This window comes from Somniosus microcephalus, chromosome 12 (assembly GCF_052327205.1).
Source record: "Somniosus microcephalus isolate GS21.2 chromosome 12, FLI_Smic_1.0, whole genome shotgun sequence".
Lineage (NCBI taxonomy): Eukaryota > Metazoa > Chordata > Chondrichthyes > Squaliformes > Somniosidae > Somniosus > Somniosus microcephalus.
Genome location: NC_140998.1, coordinates 144,406,210 through 144,420,284, shown reverse-complemented (window position 1 = coordinate 144,420,284; position 14,075 = coordinate 144,406,210). Strand labels below are relative to the sequence as shown.

At 46.7% G+C, this 14,075-nt stretch overlaps 1 protein-coding gene across 1 annotated transcript in view; it reads left to right on the top strand.

Moving 5' to 3' along the window:
* The window catches only part of LOC147109577 (pleckstrin homology domain-containing family G member 3-like), a 60,955-nt gene extending 48,169 nt beyond the window's left edge, over window positions 1-12,786 (top strand). The window contains exons 14-15 of the mRNA XM_086002324.1: window positions 940-2,764; window positions 11,393-12,786. Of these exons, the coding sequence (XP_085858450.1) occupies window positions 940-2,764; window positions 11,393-12,564 (2,997 nt within the window). The 3' untranslated portion in view covers window positions 12,565-12,786. The remainder of the gene's footprint in view (window positions 1-939; window positions 2,765-11,392) is intronic.
* The last annotated feature ends 1,289 nt before the right edge of the window (window positions 12,787-14,075 follow it).

The window sequence follows — 14,075 nt, the reverse complement described above, 5'->3', positions numbered from 1 at the left end:
CCCTTTTTTGAGCCAGGTTCAGTTATTGCCACAACATCATATTCCCATGTGGCTATTTATGCCTGCAGCTCACTTACCTTGTTTACAATGCTTCGTGCATTCACATACATACACTGTAAACCTATCTTAGACCATCCTGTGTAGTTTGACCCTACCTAATACCTTACTATTTCTTACTTTAGTGCTCTTTGCCTCTCCCAATCCTTTGAGCACTTTATTTCCCCTTTCTAATGTTTCCCCACATTGAACTCCGTCTGCCACATTTTTGCCCACTCCCTTAAACTATCAGTGTCCCTTTGCAACTTTCTGCTTCCCATCCACAATATTCACTGCGCTGCCTAACTTAGCGTCATCAGCAAACTGATTAGCAGTATCCAAGTTCCAGGACCAGCCACTGTTCATACTGAGAATGAACAGGGTTAAGAATGGAATGTCCAGACTCTTGCATTGTATTGGTGGCTGCACCTTTCATCCACATTCAGTAAGGAGTTGTGTGCCAGCATTCCATTGGCCTTTTTGATTTATTTTCTGTACCTGTAACACATTAAATAAGAGAGCTTTTGCACCCATGTATGATATGGAGCTCTATACCAAGTGACTACCACAATGTAGTATACATGCCCCCAGAGGCCCAGCATTATGCTCTTTCACCCCTAACCTCCACAGACTCCTGAAAGCAAATGTGAACGGTCTCATCCAGTGCACAAAAGGGAGTGTGGGTGTAGGAGGATCAGCGCTACAGAGTTGTAGCCCCATCTCCAAGCCACGCTCCCTTTGAGTACTGCACTGCAAACAAGGGGTGGCTGAATTTACCTACCGATATGAGTCAGTATCCTGGAAGGAGGAAAAGAAACCGAAGGAGGGGGAAAAGGTGTCCCCCGTTACTTATATATACTTTTGTTGCCCTCCTCACCTTCTACATATCCTTTTAATCCTCAGGTGGCTCCTGATGTGGAACAGATATCCGTTCAACAAATGGTCACTGAAGCCTGCCAGTCTGCCCTTGAGGAGATCCAGTCCGATGCCGAGACGGCACACAGCCCAAAGGAACCCAAGGAGGCAGGTGAAGCCCCAGAGGGCATTGATGTTGAAATGAGTGGTTCCGGGCGGGGGGCCGTAGAATCCATCCTGAAGTGCTCGTTCAACGAGTCAGGCGAGGAACCAAAACACTTCAGCAGTGAAGAGTCATCAGATGAGGAAGAGCAAGAACGAGATTCCCGGAGCATTCTTCCGCCGTCGGTGTTGGGGCAGGCCAGCCTCATTGCAGAACGCTTCATGAACAGTCGTTCGAGGCGCAATAGTTTGGTGGCAGATGACGGCAGGTCCTACGGCTGCCCAACACCAAAGGTAACGAGCAGACAAAGTAGCCTTGAAAGCAGCGACAAATTGTTGCAGAACAGTGAGTTTGACATGAATGACGACTGCCAAGTGAGTGATATTTTTCAAGCCAGTAATAGCCAGGAGAACCTCTTTGATGAGCCTAACCTCAACAGCCCGGAGGACATGGCATCAGAGACTGATCGGAATATCCCTCGGAGAAGGGACTCCACGCTATCCAGGCAGGACCGGCTGCTCATTGAGAAGATTAAGAGTTACTACGATAATGCAGAGCATGAAGATGCCAACTTCAGCATCAGGAGGCGAGAAAGCCTGACCTATATCCCAGCAGGTTTGGTCAGGAACTCTATATCCAAGTTAAATAGTCAAAACAAGGAAGAGGATTTGCGGGAGGCCACATTGAGGAGACGATTGGCTGCTTCCAATATTGCTGTTGCTCATAGTAATGGGCCACCATCTCTGGCTTTGCTTGACCTTTCAAATCTGGTTACCCAAAGAGGTTCTCGCTCCTCTGCTCCAGAATCAGGCCAGATTTCAGAACCTCAACAGCCAGGGTCTAATAATCCTGTGGAAGAAAGTCCATCTTTGGACTTTTCAAGGGACGCCAGCCCCGATCCCCAGGACCCTATTAAAGAGAATGAATTCCGATCGTCTGTGGACATGATTAAGGTCTGGCAAGAGATGGAAAACATATCTGACACTGCAGCACAGTCTCCAAAAAGGACGGAACAGAAACACGAGATAACACTAGGGTCTGAGGTCTTTGAACATAACTCTGAGATGCTGAAGAAAAGGGAAGTTGAGGACCCTGAACGATGCCAAATAAAACATCTCAGCAATGGCAGAATCATTTTTGGCCTAGATTTCAATGAACCATTGGTTATCCTGGAAGACAGTGATCTAAGTGCCATAATGGAGGAGTCACCCATTTCTTCTCCAGCGAGGTCCACTCGTGAAAGTGGGCTGCAAGTAAGACCAAGCAGTATATCGGAAAGCGACAGCTGCAGCCATGTTGAAGAATCATTGATTGTCCACAAATCTGCTCCGTTGTCTCAAAGACCATTGTGCATCCAACCGCCCAAGTGCTCAGAACCAGAGAACAAAACCGCGCCACCACCACATGCCGGTTCCCACCTAACCCGGAAGAGGCACGACCATCCAGCTCCGAGTACGAGACCACAAGTCGCCCAGGCGGGATCGAGGGCCCAAAGTGAAGAGTTGCTGAGAGAGGTGACGGAGAAGATGAAGACCAAGGTCTACCAACTGGCCAGGATATACAGTCAGCGAATTAAGAACAGCAAGCCAGTGGTTAGAAAGAGAGGGCAGCAATTAGAAGAGGAGCTGATGAATGATGAAGAGGAAAGAGGAAGTGAAATGGCCAAATTGGCAACACTTCAGGAAGACAAAAAGGAAATAGTTGATGTTGGTGGGTGCACATTTATTTTTTTACATGCTTGCTGTTAGTGGACACTTCCACTTGTTGATTTTGCTAACAGCATTTATATAGTGCCTTTAATGTAGTAAAAGGTTCCAAGGAGCGTCACAGGAAGCTTTCAGACAGAATTTGACACCGAGCCACATAAGGAGATATTAGGATAGATAAACAAAAGCTTGGTCAAAGAGGTAGATTTTAAGGAGAAAAGAGAGGTAAAGAAGTGGAATAACAACAGAAAATGCTGGAAACACTCAGCAGGCCAGGCAGCATCTGTGGAGAGAGAAACAGAGTTAATGTTTCAGGTCTGGGACCCTTCATCAGAACTGGAAAAAGTTAGAGATGTAACAGGTTTTAAGCAGATGCAGATGCGCAAATAGAGGTAAACGAATACGATTTGGTTGGGATTACGGAAACGTGGCTCAAGGATGGCCAAGACTGGGAACTCAACATCCAGAGGTATTCAATATTCAGGAAAGATAGGCAAAAAGGAAAGGGAGGTGGGGTAGCATTACTGGTTAAAGAAGGGATTAACACAATTGTAATGAAGGATATTAGCTCTGATGAGGTGGAATCTGTATGGGTAGAATTGAGAAATACTAAGGGGAAAAAAACGTTAGTGGGAGTGGTATATAGACCTCCAAACAGTAAGGCGGAGGTTGGGGATGGCATTAAAAGGGAAATTAAAGAAGCATGCAATAAGGGCACAGCAGTCATCATGGGTGACTTTAAGCTACATATAGATTGGGCCAACCAAATTAGGAACGATACTGCGGAGGAGGAATTCCTGGAGTGTTTACGGGATGGTTTCCTGGACCAATATGTCGAGGAACCAACCAGAGATCAGGCCATCTTAGACTGGGTATTATGTAACGAGAAAGGATAAATTAGCAATCTTGTTGTATGAAGCCCCTTGGGTCGGAGCGATCATAATATGATCGAATTCTTCATTAAGATGGAGAATGAAGTAGTTGACTCAGAGACTAGGGTCCTCAATTTAAATAAAGGAAACTACGATGGTCTGAGGAGCGAGTTGGGTAGGATTGATTGGGGAATGGCACTCAAAGGGTTGACGGTGGATAGGCAATGGCAAACATTCAAAGACCGAATGGATGAGCTACAGAATTTGTTCATCCCAGTTTGGCATAAAAATAAAACAAAAAAGGTGACTCAACCGTGGCTAACAAGGGAAATTAGGGATAACATAAGATCCAAGGAGAGGACATATAAATTGGCCAGAAAAAGCAATAATCCTGAGGACTGGGAGCAGTTTAGGATTCAACAAAGGAGGACAAAGGGATTAATTAAGAAAGGGAAAATAGAATATGAGAGTAAGCTTTCAGGGAACATAACTGACTGTAAAAGCTTTTATAGATATGTGAAGAGAAAAAGATTGGTGAAGTCAAGCGTAGGTCCCTTGCAGTCAGAATCAGGGGAATTTATAATGGGGAACAAAGAAATGGCAGACCAACTAAATATATATTTTGGTTCTGTCTTCACAAAGGAGGACACAAATAACCTCCCAGAGATGCTGGGGAACATAGGGTCTGATGAAAGGGTGGAACTGAAAGAAATCAGTATTTGTAGGGAAATGGTGTTAGGAAAATTGATGGGACTGAAGGCCGATAAATCCCCAGGGCCTGATAATCTACATCCCAGGGTACTTAAGGAAGTGGCCCTAGAAATAGTAGATGCATTGCTGATCATCTTCCAGAACTCGATAGACTCTGGAACAGTAGCCATGGATTGGAGGGTAGCTAATGTTACCCCACTATTCAAAAAAGGTGGTAGAGAAAAAGCGGGGAATTATAGACCGGTAAGCCTGACATCGGTAGTGGGGAAAATGCTAGAGTCCATTATAAAAGATGTAATAGCAGAGCACTTGGAAAGCAGTGACTGGATCGGACAAAGTCAACATGGATTTACAAAAGGTAAATCATGCTTGACTAATCTACTGGAATTTTTTGAGGATGTAACTGGTAAAATAGATAAGGGAGAACCAGTGGATGTGGTGTATTTGGACTTTCAGAAGGCTTTCGATAAGGTCCCGCATAAGAGATTAGCGTGCAAAATTAAGTCACATGGGATTGGGGGCAAGATATTGACTTGGATAGAGAACTTGTTGGCGGACAGAAAGCAAAGAGTTGGAATAAACGGGTCGTTTTCCGAGTGGCAGGCAGTGACTGGTGGGGTACCGCAAGGATCGGTCCTAGGACCCCAGCTGTTCACAATATATATTAATGATCTGGACGAGGGAATTGGATGTAATATCTCCAAATTTGCAGATGACACAAAGCTGGGTGGGAGGGTATGCTGTGAGGAGGATGTCGTGAAACTCCAGTACGATTTGGACAGGTTGGGTGACTGGGCAGAAACATGGCAAATGCACTATAATGTGGATAAATGTGAGGTTATCCACTTTGGTGGCAAAAACAGGAAGGCAGATTATTATTTGAATGGCAATAGATTGGGAGAAGGGGAAGTGCAAAGAGACCTGGGTGTTCTTGTGCACCAGTCGCTGAAGGTAAGCATGCAGGTGCAGCAGGTGGTTAAGAAGGCAAATGGTATGTTGGCCTTCGTAGCAAGAGGGTTCGAGTACAGGAACAAGGATGTCTTGCTACAGTTGTACAGGGCCTTGGTGAGACCGCACCTTGAGTATTGTGTGCAGTTTTGGTCGCCTTACCTGAGGAAGGACGTTCTTGCCATGGAAGAAGTGCAGCGAAGATTCACCAGGCTGATACCTGGGATGGCAGGAATGACGTATGAGGAGAGATTGTGTCGATTGGGCTTATACTCACTGGAGTTTAGAAGATTGAGAGGGGATCTCATCGAAACCTATAAGATTCTGTCAGGCCTGGACAGACTAGATGCAGGAAGGATGTTTCTGATGGCCGGGGAGTCCAGAACCAGGGGTCATAGTCTATGGATAAGGGGTAAGCCATTTAGGACTGAAATGAGGAGGAATTTCTTCACCCAGAGAGTGGTGAACCTGTGGAATTCTCTGCCACAGAGGGCAGTGGAGGCCAGTTCATTAAATATATTCAAGAAAGAGTTGGATATATTTCTTAAGGCTAAAGGGATCAAGGGATATGGGGAGAAGGCAGGGACAGGGTACTGAATTTGGATGATCAGCCATGATCTCATTGAATGGCGGAGCAGGCTTGAAGGGCCGAATGGCCTACTCCTGCTCCTATCTTCTATGTTTCTAAACAGGGAAAGGGTCGGGGGGGGCGGTGGGGGAGGGAGGAAAAAACAAAAGGGACGGTCTGAGCTAGGATGAAAGGCAGGAGAGATTAAATGTTGCAAATGGGGATGGTAGAATAATCAACAGCTGCCATGTGACAAAATAGGGGCAGGAGTTATAGTCCGAAATTGTTGAACTCAGTGTTGAGTCCAGAAGGTCCGTTCTATTTCCCGCACTTCTGCTCTCACCCCTTCTCCCTCCCAGAACCACGATAGGGTTCCTCTTGTCCTCACCTTTCACCCCACCAGCCTCCACATTCAACGGATCATCCTCCGCATTTCTGCCACCTCCACCAAACACATCCTCCCCTCACCTCCCCTTTCAGCATTCCGAAGGGACCGCTCCCTCCGCGACACCCTGGTCCACTCCTCAATCAGCCCCTCCCCTCCCCACTGGCACCTTCCCGTGCAAGCGCAGGAGATGCAACACTTGCTCTTTTACCTCCTCCCTTCCCACTGTCCAGGGCCTCAAACACCCCTTCCAGGTGAAACAGCAATTTACTTGTACTACTTGCAACTTAGTATACTGTATTTGCTGCCCACGATGTGGTCTCCTCAACATTGAGGAGACCAAACGCAGATTAGGCGACCGCTTTGCGGAACACCTCTGTTCAGTCTGTAAGGGTGACCCCGAGCATCCGGTCGCCTGTCACTTTAATTCTCCGCTCCACTTTGACCTCTCTGTCCTCGGCCTCTTGCACTGTTCCAATAAAGCTCAACGTAAGCTCGAGGAATAGCACCTCATCTTTCGATTAGGCACTTTACAGCCTTCTGGACTCAACATCGAGTTCAACAATTTCGGACTATAACTCCTGCCCCTATTTTGTCACATGGCAGCTGTTGATTATTCTACCATCCCCATTTGCAACAGTTAATCTCTCCTGCCTTCCATCCTAGCTCAGACCGTCCCTTTTGTTCTTTCCTCCCCACTTCCCCTCCCCAGCCCCCCACCCTTTCCCTGCCTCTGCACCTGCTTAATATCTGTTACATTTCTAACTTTTTCCAGTTCTGACGAAGGGTCACAGACCTGAAATGTTAACTCTGTTTCTCTCTCCACGGATGCTGCCTGGCCTGCTGAGTGTTTCCAGCATTTTCTGTTGTTATTTCAGATTTCCAGCATATGCAGTATTTTGCTATTGTGGTAAAGAAGTGGATATGTTTAGGGAGGAAATTCCAGAGCTTAGGGTCTCGGTAGCTGAAGGCACGGCCGCTAATGGTGGAGTGATATAAATCGGAGGGATGTAGGGCTGGAGGAGGTTAGAGATAGGGAGGGTTGCGGCCATGGAGGGATTTGAACACAAGGATGAGAATTTTAAAATCGATGCGTTGCTGAACCGGGAGTCAATGTAGGCCAGCAAGCACAAGGGTGATGGGTGAACGGGACTTGTTGCGAGTTAGGACACAGACAGCAGAGTTTCAGATAAGTTCAAGTTTACCGAGGGTGCGAGGTGGGAGGCTGGCTAGGGGAAGCATTGGAATAGTCAAGACTAGACAAATACACTTGCTGCAATGCGTTTTCTTTTACAGCAAGTGTTACACAACGTAATGTTTACAATTTGGGAGCTAATGTCCACCAGTTGAATATGGAGTGACTCAGTAACCTGCTGAAGCTGTGTAACCACCTTCAGCCCTACAACCAATGTTCCCTCTAATTTTTTTTTCATGCACGGTCCCTTTAAATTTGCTGCGCGGTATCTCTTCCAGCAGCTGCGCGGTATCTCTTCCAGCAGCCCTCGCGATTGGTACGTGTCTGTGTACCTTAGGGGAACATTGCCTACAACCCTCCGAGATCTCTGTGTTTCTCCCAATTCTGGCCTCTTGCAGCCGTGCTTTCAGTTGCCTAGGCCCTAAGCTCTGGAATTCCCTCCCTAAACCTCTCCGCCTCTTGCTCCTCCTTTAAGACGCTCCTTAAAACCTACCTCACCTCACCTCACCTGTCTTAATATCGCCTTATGTGGTTCAGTGTCAACATTTTGTTTGATAAAGCTACTGTGAAGAGCCTTGAAACATTTTACTATGTTAAAGGCGCTATATAAATGCAAATTGTTGTTGTTGATCCATCAATGGGAATTCAGAACCATTGTATCTGAATAGAGTAACTCATGATTGGGGAGAGGGGGAGAAATGGCATCATTCCATGAAATAATTGAGAGGCATCAGGAAGACAAGAGCCCTGAACTCAGTAAATAAGGTGCAGTGGTCTGCTTCACTGAATTGCTGTTGGGTTTTGATGTATCAAAAGCATTGTTCCAATAGTGACTAAAGGTACAAACTTTGTGTCCCAAGTATAGCAATAAGATGCTTGCCTTGACGGACAAAGGTCACAATTTTGGCATCAAGTTAGGGATGACTATGCTGGCTGTTGTATGGACATTCAGCTTAATCCCACCCCATTCAAGTACATGCCCTACCCTACCAAGCTGCCAAGGATGAGCCATTTGTAGTAGAATAACACCGTCCTCATTTACAAATATACAAAAATGACAGACAGGAAAAGACCAGCCGGTCCATCAAGCCTGCCCCGGAGCATCATGACCAGACTCTCCTCCTGGGAGAGGCAAAAAGAAATGCAGGGCTGAGGGGGAACATTCCTCTCCTAGCCCCTCAGGCAATGAAAACCAGTTCCCCCGAGACCACCTTGCGACCATTGTTGATTGTTAAATAACTTACCTTTTATAAGATGCCATCTCTGTCCCAGCCAAGAATGATCCAACTCCCTCTTGAAGCCATGTAAAGAGTCAACACCACACAAGCTGCCAACACATTTGAGGTTGGCTACTCTCTGGGGAAAAGAAGAACTGCCCAACATCCAGTCTATTCCTACTCGAGTAGTTTAAATGTATGACCCCTGATCTGGACCAATCTGTCAAACTGAAATAATCTATCAATGGGTTCCACCAGGACCACTCGGCTCCAGACCTCATTACAGCCTTGGTCCAAACATGGACAAAAGAGCTGAATTCCAGAGGTGAGGTGAGAGTGACTGCCCTTGACATCAAGGCAGCATTTGACCGAGTGTGGCATCAAGGAGCCCTAGTAAAACTGAAGTCAATGGGAATCGGGGGGAAAACTCTCCACTGCTGGAGTCATACCTAGCACAAAGGAAGATGGTTGTGGTGGTTGGAGGTCAATTATCACAGCCCCAGGACATCGTTGCAGGAGTTCCTCAGGGCAGTGTCCTAAGCTGCTTCATCAATGACCTTCCCTCCAACATAAGGTCAGAAATGGGGATGTTCGCTGATGATTGCACAGTGTTCAGTGCCATTTGCAACTCCTCAGATAATGAAGCAGTCCATGCCCGCATGCAGCAAGAGCTGGACAACATTCAGGCTTGGGCTGATAAGTGGCAGGTAACATTCGCGCCACACCAGTGCCAGGCAATGACTGTCTCCAACAAGCGAGCGTCTAACCACCGCCCCTTGACATTCAATGGCATTACCATCACCGAATCCCCCACCATCAATATCCTGGGGGTTACCATTGACCAGAAACTTAACTGGACCAGCCACATAAATACTGTGGCAACAAGAGCAGGTCAGAGGCTGGATATTCTGTGGCAAGTGTCTCACCTCCTGACTCCCCAAAGCCTTTCCACCATCTACAAGGCACAAGTCAGGAGTGTGATGGAATACTCTCCACTTGCCTGGCTGAGTGCAGCTCCAACAACACTCAAGAAGCTCAACACCGTCCAAGACAAAACAGCCTGCTTGATTGGCACCCCATCCACTACCTTAAACATTCACTCCCTCCACCACCGGTGTACCATGGCTGCAGTGTGTACCACCTACAAGATGCACTGCAGCAACTCGCCAAGGCTTCTTCAGCACCTCCCAAGCCCGCGACCTCTACCACCTAGAAGGATAAGGGCAGCAGGCGCATGGGAACACCGCCACCTGCAAGTTCCCCTCCAAGTCACACATCATCCTGACTTGGAAGTATATCGCCAATGGGTCAAAATCCTGGAACTCCCTCCCTAACAGCACTGTGGGAGTACCTTCACCACATGGACTGCAGTGGTTCAAGAAGGCGGCTCATCACTACCTTCTCGAGGGCAATTAGGGATGGGCAATAAATGCTGGCCTTGCCAGCGACGCCCACATCCCATGAACAAATTTTTAAAAATCCAGCCCTTTCATTATTTTATAGACCTCTGTCAGGTCGCCTTTAAGTCTACGCTACTCTAAAGTAAATAGACCCAGTTCTTAAACCTATTGGAGTAACAAAACTAGCTTGTTGATGGTGGTTATAGAAAATCAATGGGGTATCCTTCAGTTAGCTCCTCATTCGCTGGCATTGCTGACAATATTCTAACTGAATCTCAATGCCTTCTTCTCAATTGGAGTAGCTGTGTAGAAATGGCCATGGGAGAAAAATGAAGTTGGGTGTGATTTTACCTGAAACCAGAACATTGTAAGTGCTAGTACAATGGCTGATCACATCAGGGTCTTGCTTGATTGAGCTTTGATGGTGTCTCACCTTGGTAAGAGATCAATGGCTTTGACTAGTCCAGCCTGTTTGAATTGGGCCTCTCTCACTGGCTGATTGCTGGTGAAATTGGTGGCATTGTTTGTAGAGAAGATGGACCTAGACTATTTCAGGTCTCGAGCCTGAAGGACAATGACAGCAAGCATAGAATCATACAGCACAGAAGGAGGCCATTCGGTCCATCATGCCTGTGCCGGCTCTTTGAAAGAGCTATCCAGTTAGTCCCACTGCCCTGCTCATTTCCCATAGCTCTGCAAGTTTTTCTTTTTCAAGTATATATCCAATTCCCTTTTGAAAGTTACTAGTGAATCTGCTCCCACCAGCCTTTCAGACCGTGCATTCCAGATCATCATAACTCATTGCATAAAAAAAATTCTTCTCATCTCCCCTTTGCTTCTTTTCCCAGTTAATTTAAATCTGTCCTCTGGTTATCAACGCTCCTGCCAGTAGAAACAGTTTCTCCTTATTTAGTCAATCAAAACTCCTCATAATTCTGAACACCTCTATTAAATCTCCCCTTAACCTTCTCTGTTCTAAGGAGAACAATCAATGTTCCCTATAAGCCGTGCGGCCGCGCAGCTCTCTACCAGTCTCATGTAGCCCAGGACCGGCTTTTCCAATGTTCAAGTTCGTGCATGCGCGAAACCTACCCTTAAAGGGGCCATGCACCCAAAATAAATTAGGGGAAAATTGAGAACAATCCCAGCTTCTCTAGTCTCTACACGTAACTGAAGTCCCTCATCCCTGGTACCATTCTGGTAAATCTCCTCTGCACTCTCTAAAAGGCCTTGAACACCTAGAAGGTTTAAAATATTTTTTTTAAATGCCAGTGTTGCAGTTGTTAGTAACCAAGAATTGTTCCTTTTTAATTATTTGTTTCTCTTTGACCTCCAGCAGATAAGCCAAAGATGACAATGTCTTTGCCTCTCTATGAGCATGTCATTATTCAAGAACAGGTGCCGTTGGTGCCATTGACGGAGGAACCTGACTCTGTATCTCCAAACAAGGATTTGCAAGTGCTCCTTCCATCTTTCATCAGGATCCCTTCCCCTAGACGTTCTGTCATCAGCCCAAAGTTAGCGTCTCCGGTGACGTCCCATTCCAGGAGCCCCCTGAGCCCTACTGAAGTGGAAACCTTTCTATGGCCCGACGTTCGGGAGCTCCGCTCCAAGTATGCCTCCGTGCGTGGCCAGGTCGCAAAGGATTCTACGCTGAGGGCAGCTGGAGCAAACCTCTTGAGGCCGACTGAGGTTGGCCACTCAAAACTGGGCCGATTCGCCAAGAGCATGTCCATGCCGAATGGGATGATGGAAGGCAGACTGTCCCATTCCAGTTCTCCGGAACAAGAAGATAAGTCTAAACCTGGCTGCTGTCCTTCCAGTGCAAACATGCAGTTGTCTAAGGGGGCAAGGGCGGCTTATGGCACTGGGGTCAGGAAACAGTTGCAGTCCGACTCGTCTATCCAGTATCTTCCGCAGGTGACTCCTGAGAGTTCTTTCAAAAACCACGCAACGTGCTCGAGGACTACTTCCTCGGATTGTAGGTGCACGGAACAAAGTTCCAGTTTGGACTGCAAGCACTGCCACTTTACTAAAGATGCTGAAACCACTCACTACGTTTCTTCAGAGTTCACCCTGCAAGACGATCAGAAAGTCATAATCATGGAGAAGTTGCCATTTGATGGGGATGGTTTGAGCAGTCATAGGAACGAGCAGACCGCCAAGGACAGCGGCAGTGGCGGTGAGGGCTATGTCCAAATCAGGTCGCCAACGTCTCGCGAGAAGATTTCCATTCGGGCGGTCATGGAAAGGTGCAGGGCCTACCAAGAGTCGGAGGAGTACAAGTCAAGACAAGATGGCGAGGGCAAGAGCAGGAGGCCAGGAACTTCCAACTCAACGGCCAAGCTCCGCAGTTCCAAAGGAGCCGAGAAGGAGGTCTCCTCAACCAAGCAGCAGTCGGAGCCAAGGAAGGAGACGAGCCAACTCAGCAGGAGGACAGACCTGGGCCAACAAGGCCTGGTGAAGAATCTGAGAGACAAGTTTCAAAGCCTGAGTTCGGCCAACTAAAGCTTAAGCTGGGTTTGTTCTCAGACGGCTATTACATATCAAACCACTGTACCTGGTCAAATGGGTGTAAAATATTGTTCGAGATGTGGTATTTTTTGGACAAGAGGCCTAGAATATTAACCAGACTTTTACTGAAATGTCTAGCAACTGAAACTAGTAAATGATGACGTGATGCTTAGCCAGTTTATTTATCATTCCTCAATAAATTTATAATTGAACAGATTTTCATTTTGTGCACCCTCATGTTAATTTATAAGTTAAATGCTCTCTTTAAATTGCTATGGTCACTGTGTCCTGACAATGAACAGGTCTACACTCGGTAGCCATCTATTCAAATTTACCAAGTCAGTGGTGCCTCCATTGATGTTGGACCCTTCGACTATACTTAACAGCTTCTTCTCCTTGTTTATGTGAATTATGTTTTCAAATCCCTCCACGGCCTTGCCTCTCCCTATCTCTGTAACCTCCTCCAGCCCTACAACCCAGTCCAGGAGAACTCGGCGCTCCCCCAGTTCTGGCCTCTTACGCAGCTCCCATTTTCATTGCTCCACCATTGGCGGCCGTGCCTCTAGCCATCTAGGCCCTCAGCTCTGGAATTTCCTCCCTAAACCTGTCTCTCTACCTCTTCTCCTCCTTTTAAGATGCTGTTTAAAGCCTAGCTCTTTGACCAAGCTGTCCTAATATCTCCTATGTGGCCCTGTGTCAAATTCTGTTTGATAATCGCTCCTGTGAAGCGCTTTGGGGTGTTTTACTACGTTAAAGGTGCTATATAAATGCAAGTTGTTGTTGCTTTGTAGTTTTCAGTCCCTCAGGAACTCATTGATTATAGGCTGCTTGAGTAGCTCCATGGGTTGATGTGTGTGGTACAAAATGTCCAGGTTCAATGCCTTAGTCTGTATTGGTTTAGCCGATCTCAGTTGAGGCAGCAAGTATGGATGTTACAATTGGTTTCAGTGTGCCCAAGCTTTGGAGGGTACAAATTAGCCTGGGGTTCCTGCCCCTGGTCACTAATCCAGCGACCCAGATTGTAAAGTGAATATAGTTTATCAGCTGAAGACAAGGTTGGGCTCTATTGCCGAACAGCCAGCACTCACTACATTAAGGCATAAACTTGGGCAAGGTCTTCAAGCATCTCTTTCCCATGTTCCTGTTGTAGCCTTATGGGTGAGGGGAGAAAGGGGTTGGGGGGTGGGGGCACATGGAGAAAAGAATTTGTTAGGCATTTGCCATTGTTAATTTAAAAATGGTGGTCCTGGTAACTTGACAAAGATGGAAAAAAAGAAAAGACTTGCATTTAAATCGCACCTTTCATGATCTTAGGACATCCCAAAGCACTTCACAGCCAATGAAGTACTTTTTTTGAAGTGTAGTCACTTTTGTAATGTAGGAAACGTGGCAGCCAATTTGTGCACAGCAAGGTCACACAAACAGCAATGTGATAATGACCAGGTAATCTGTTTTAAGTGAGTGATGTTGGTTGAGGGATAAATATTGGCCAGAACACCGGGAAG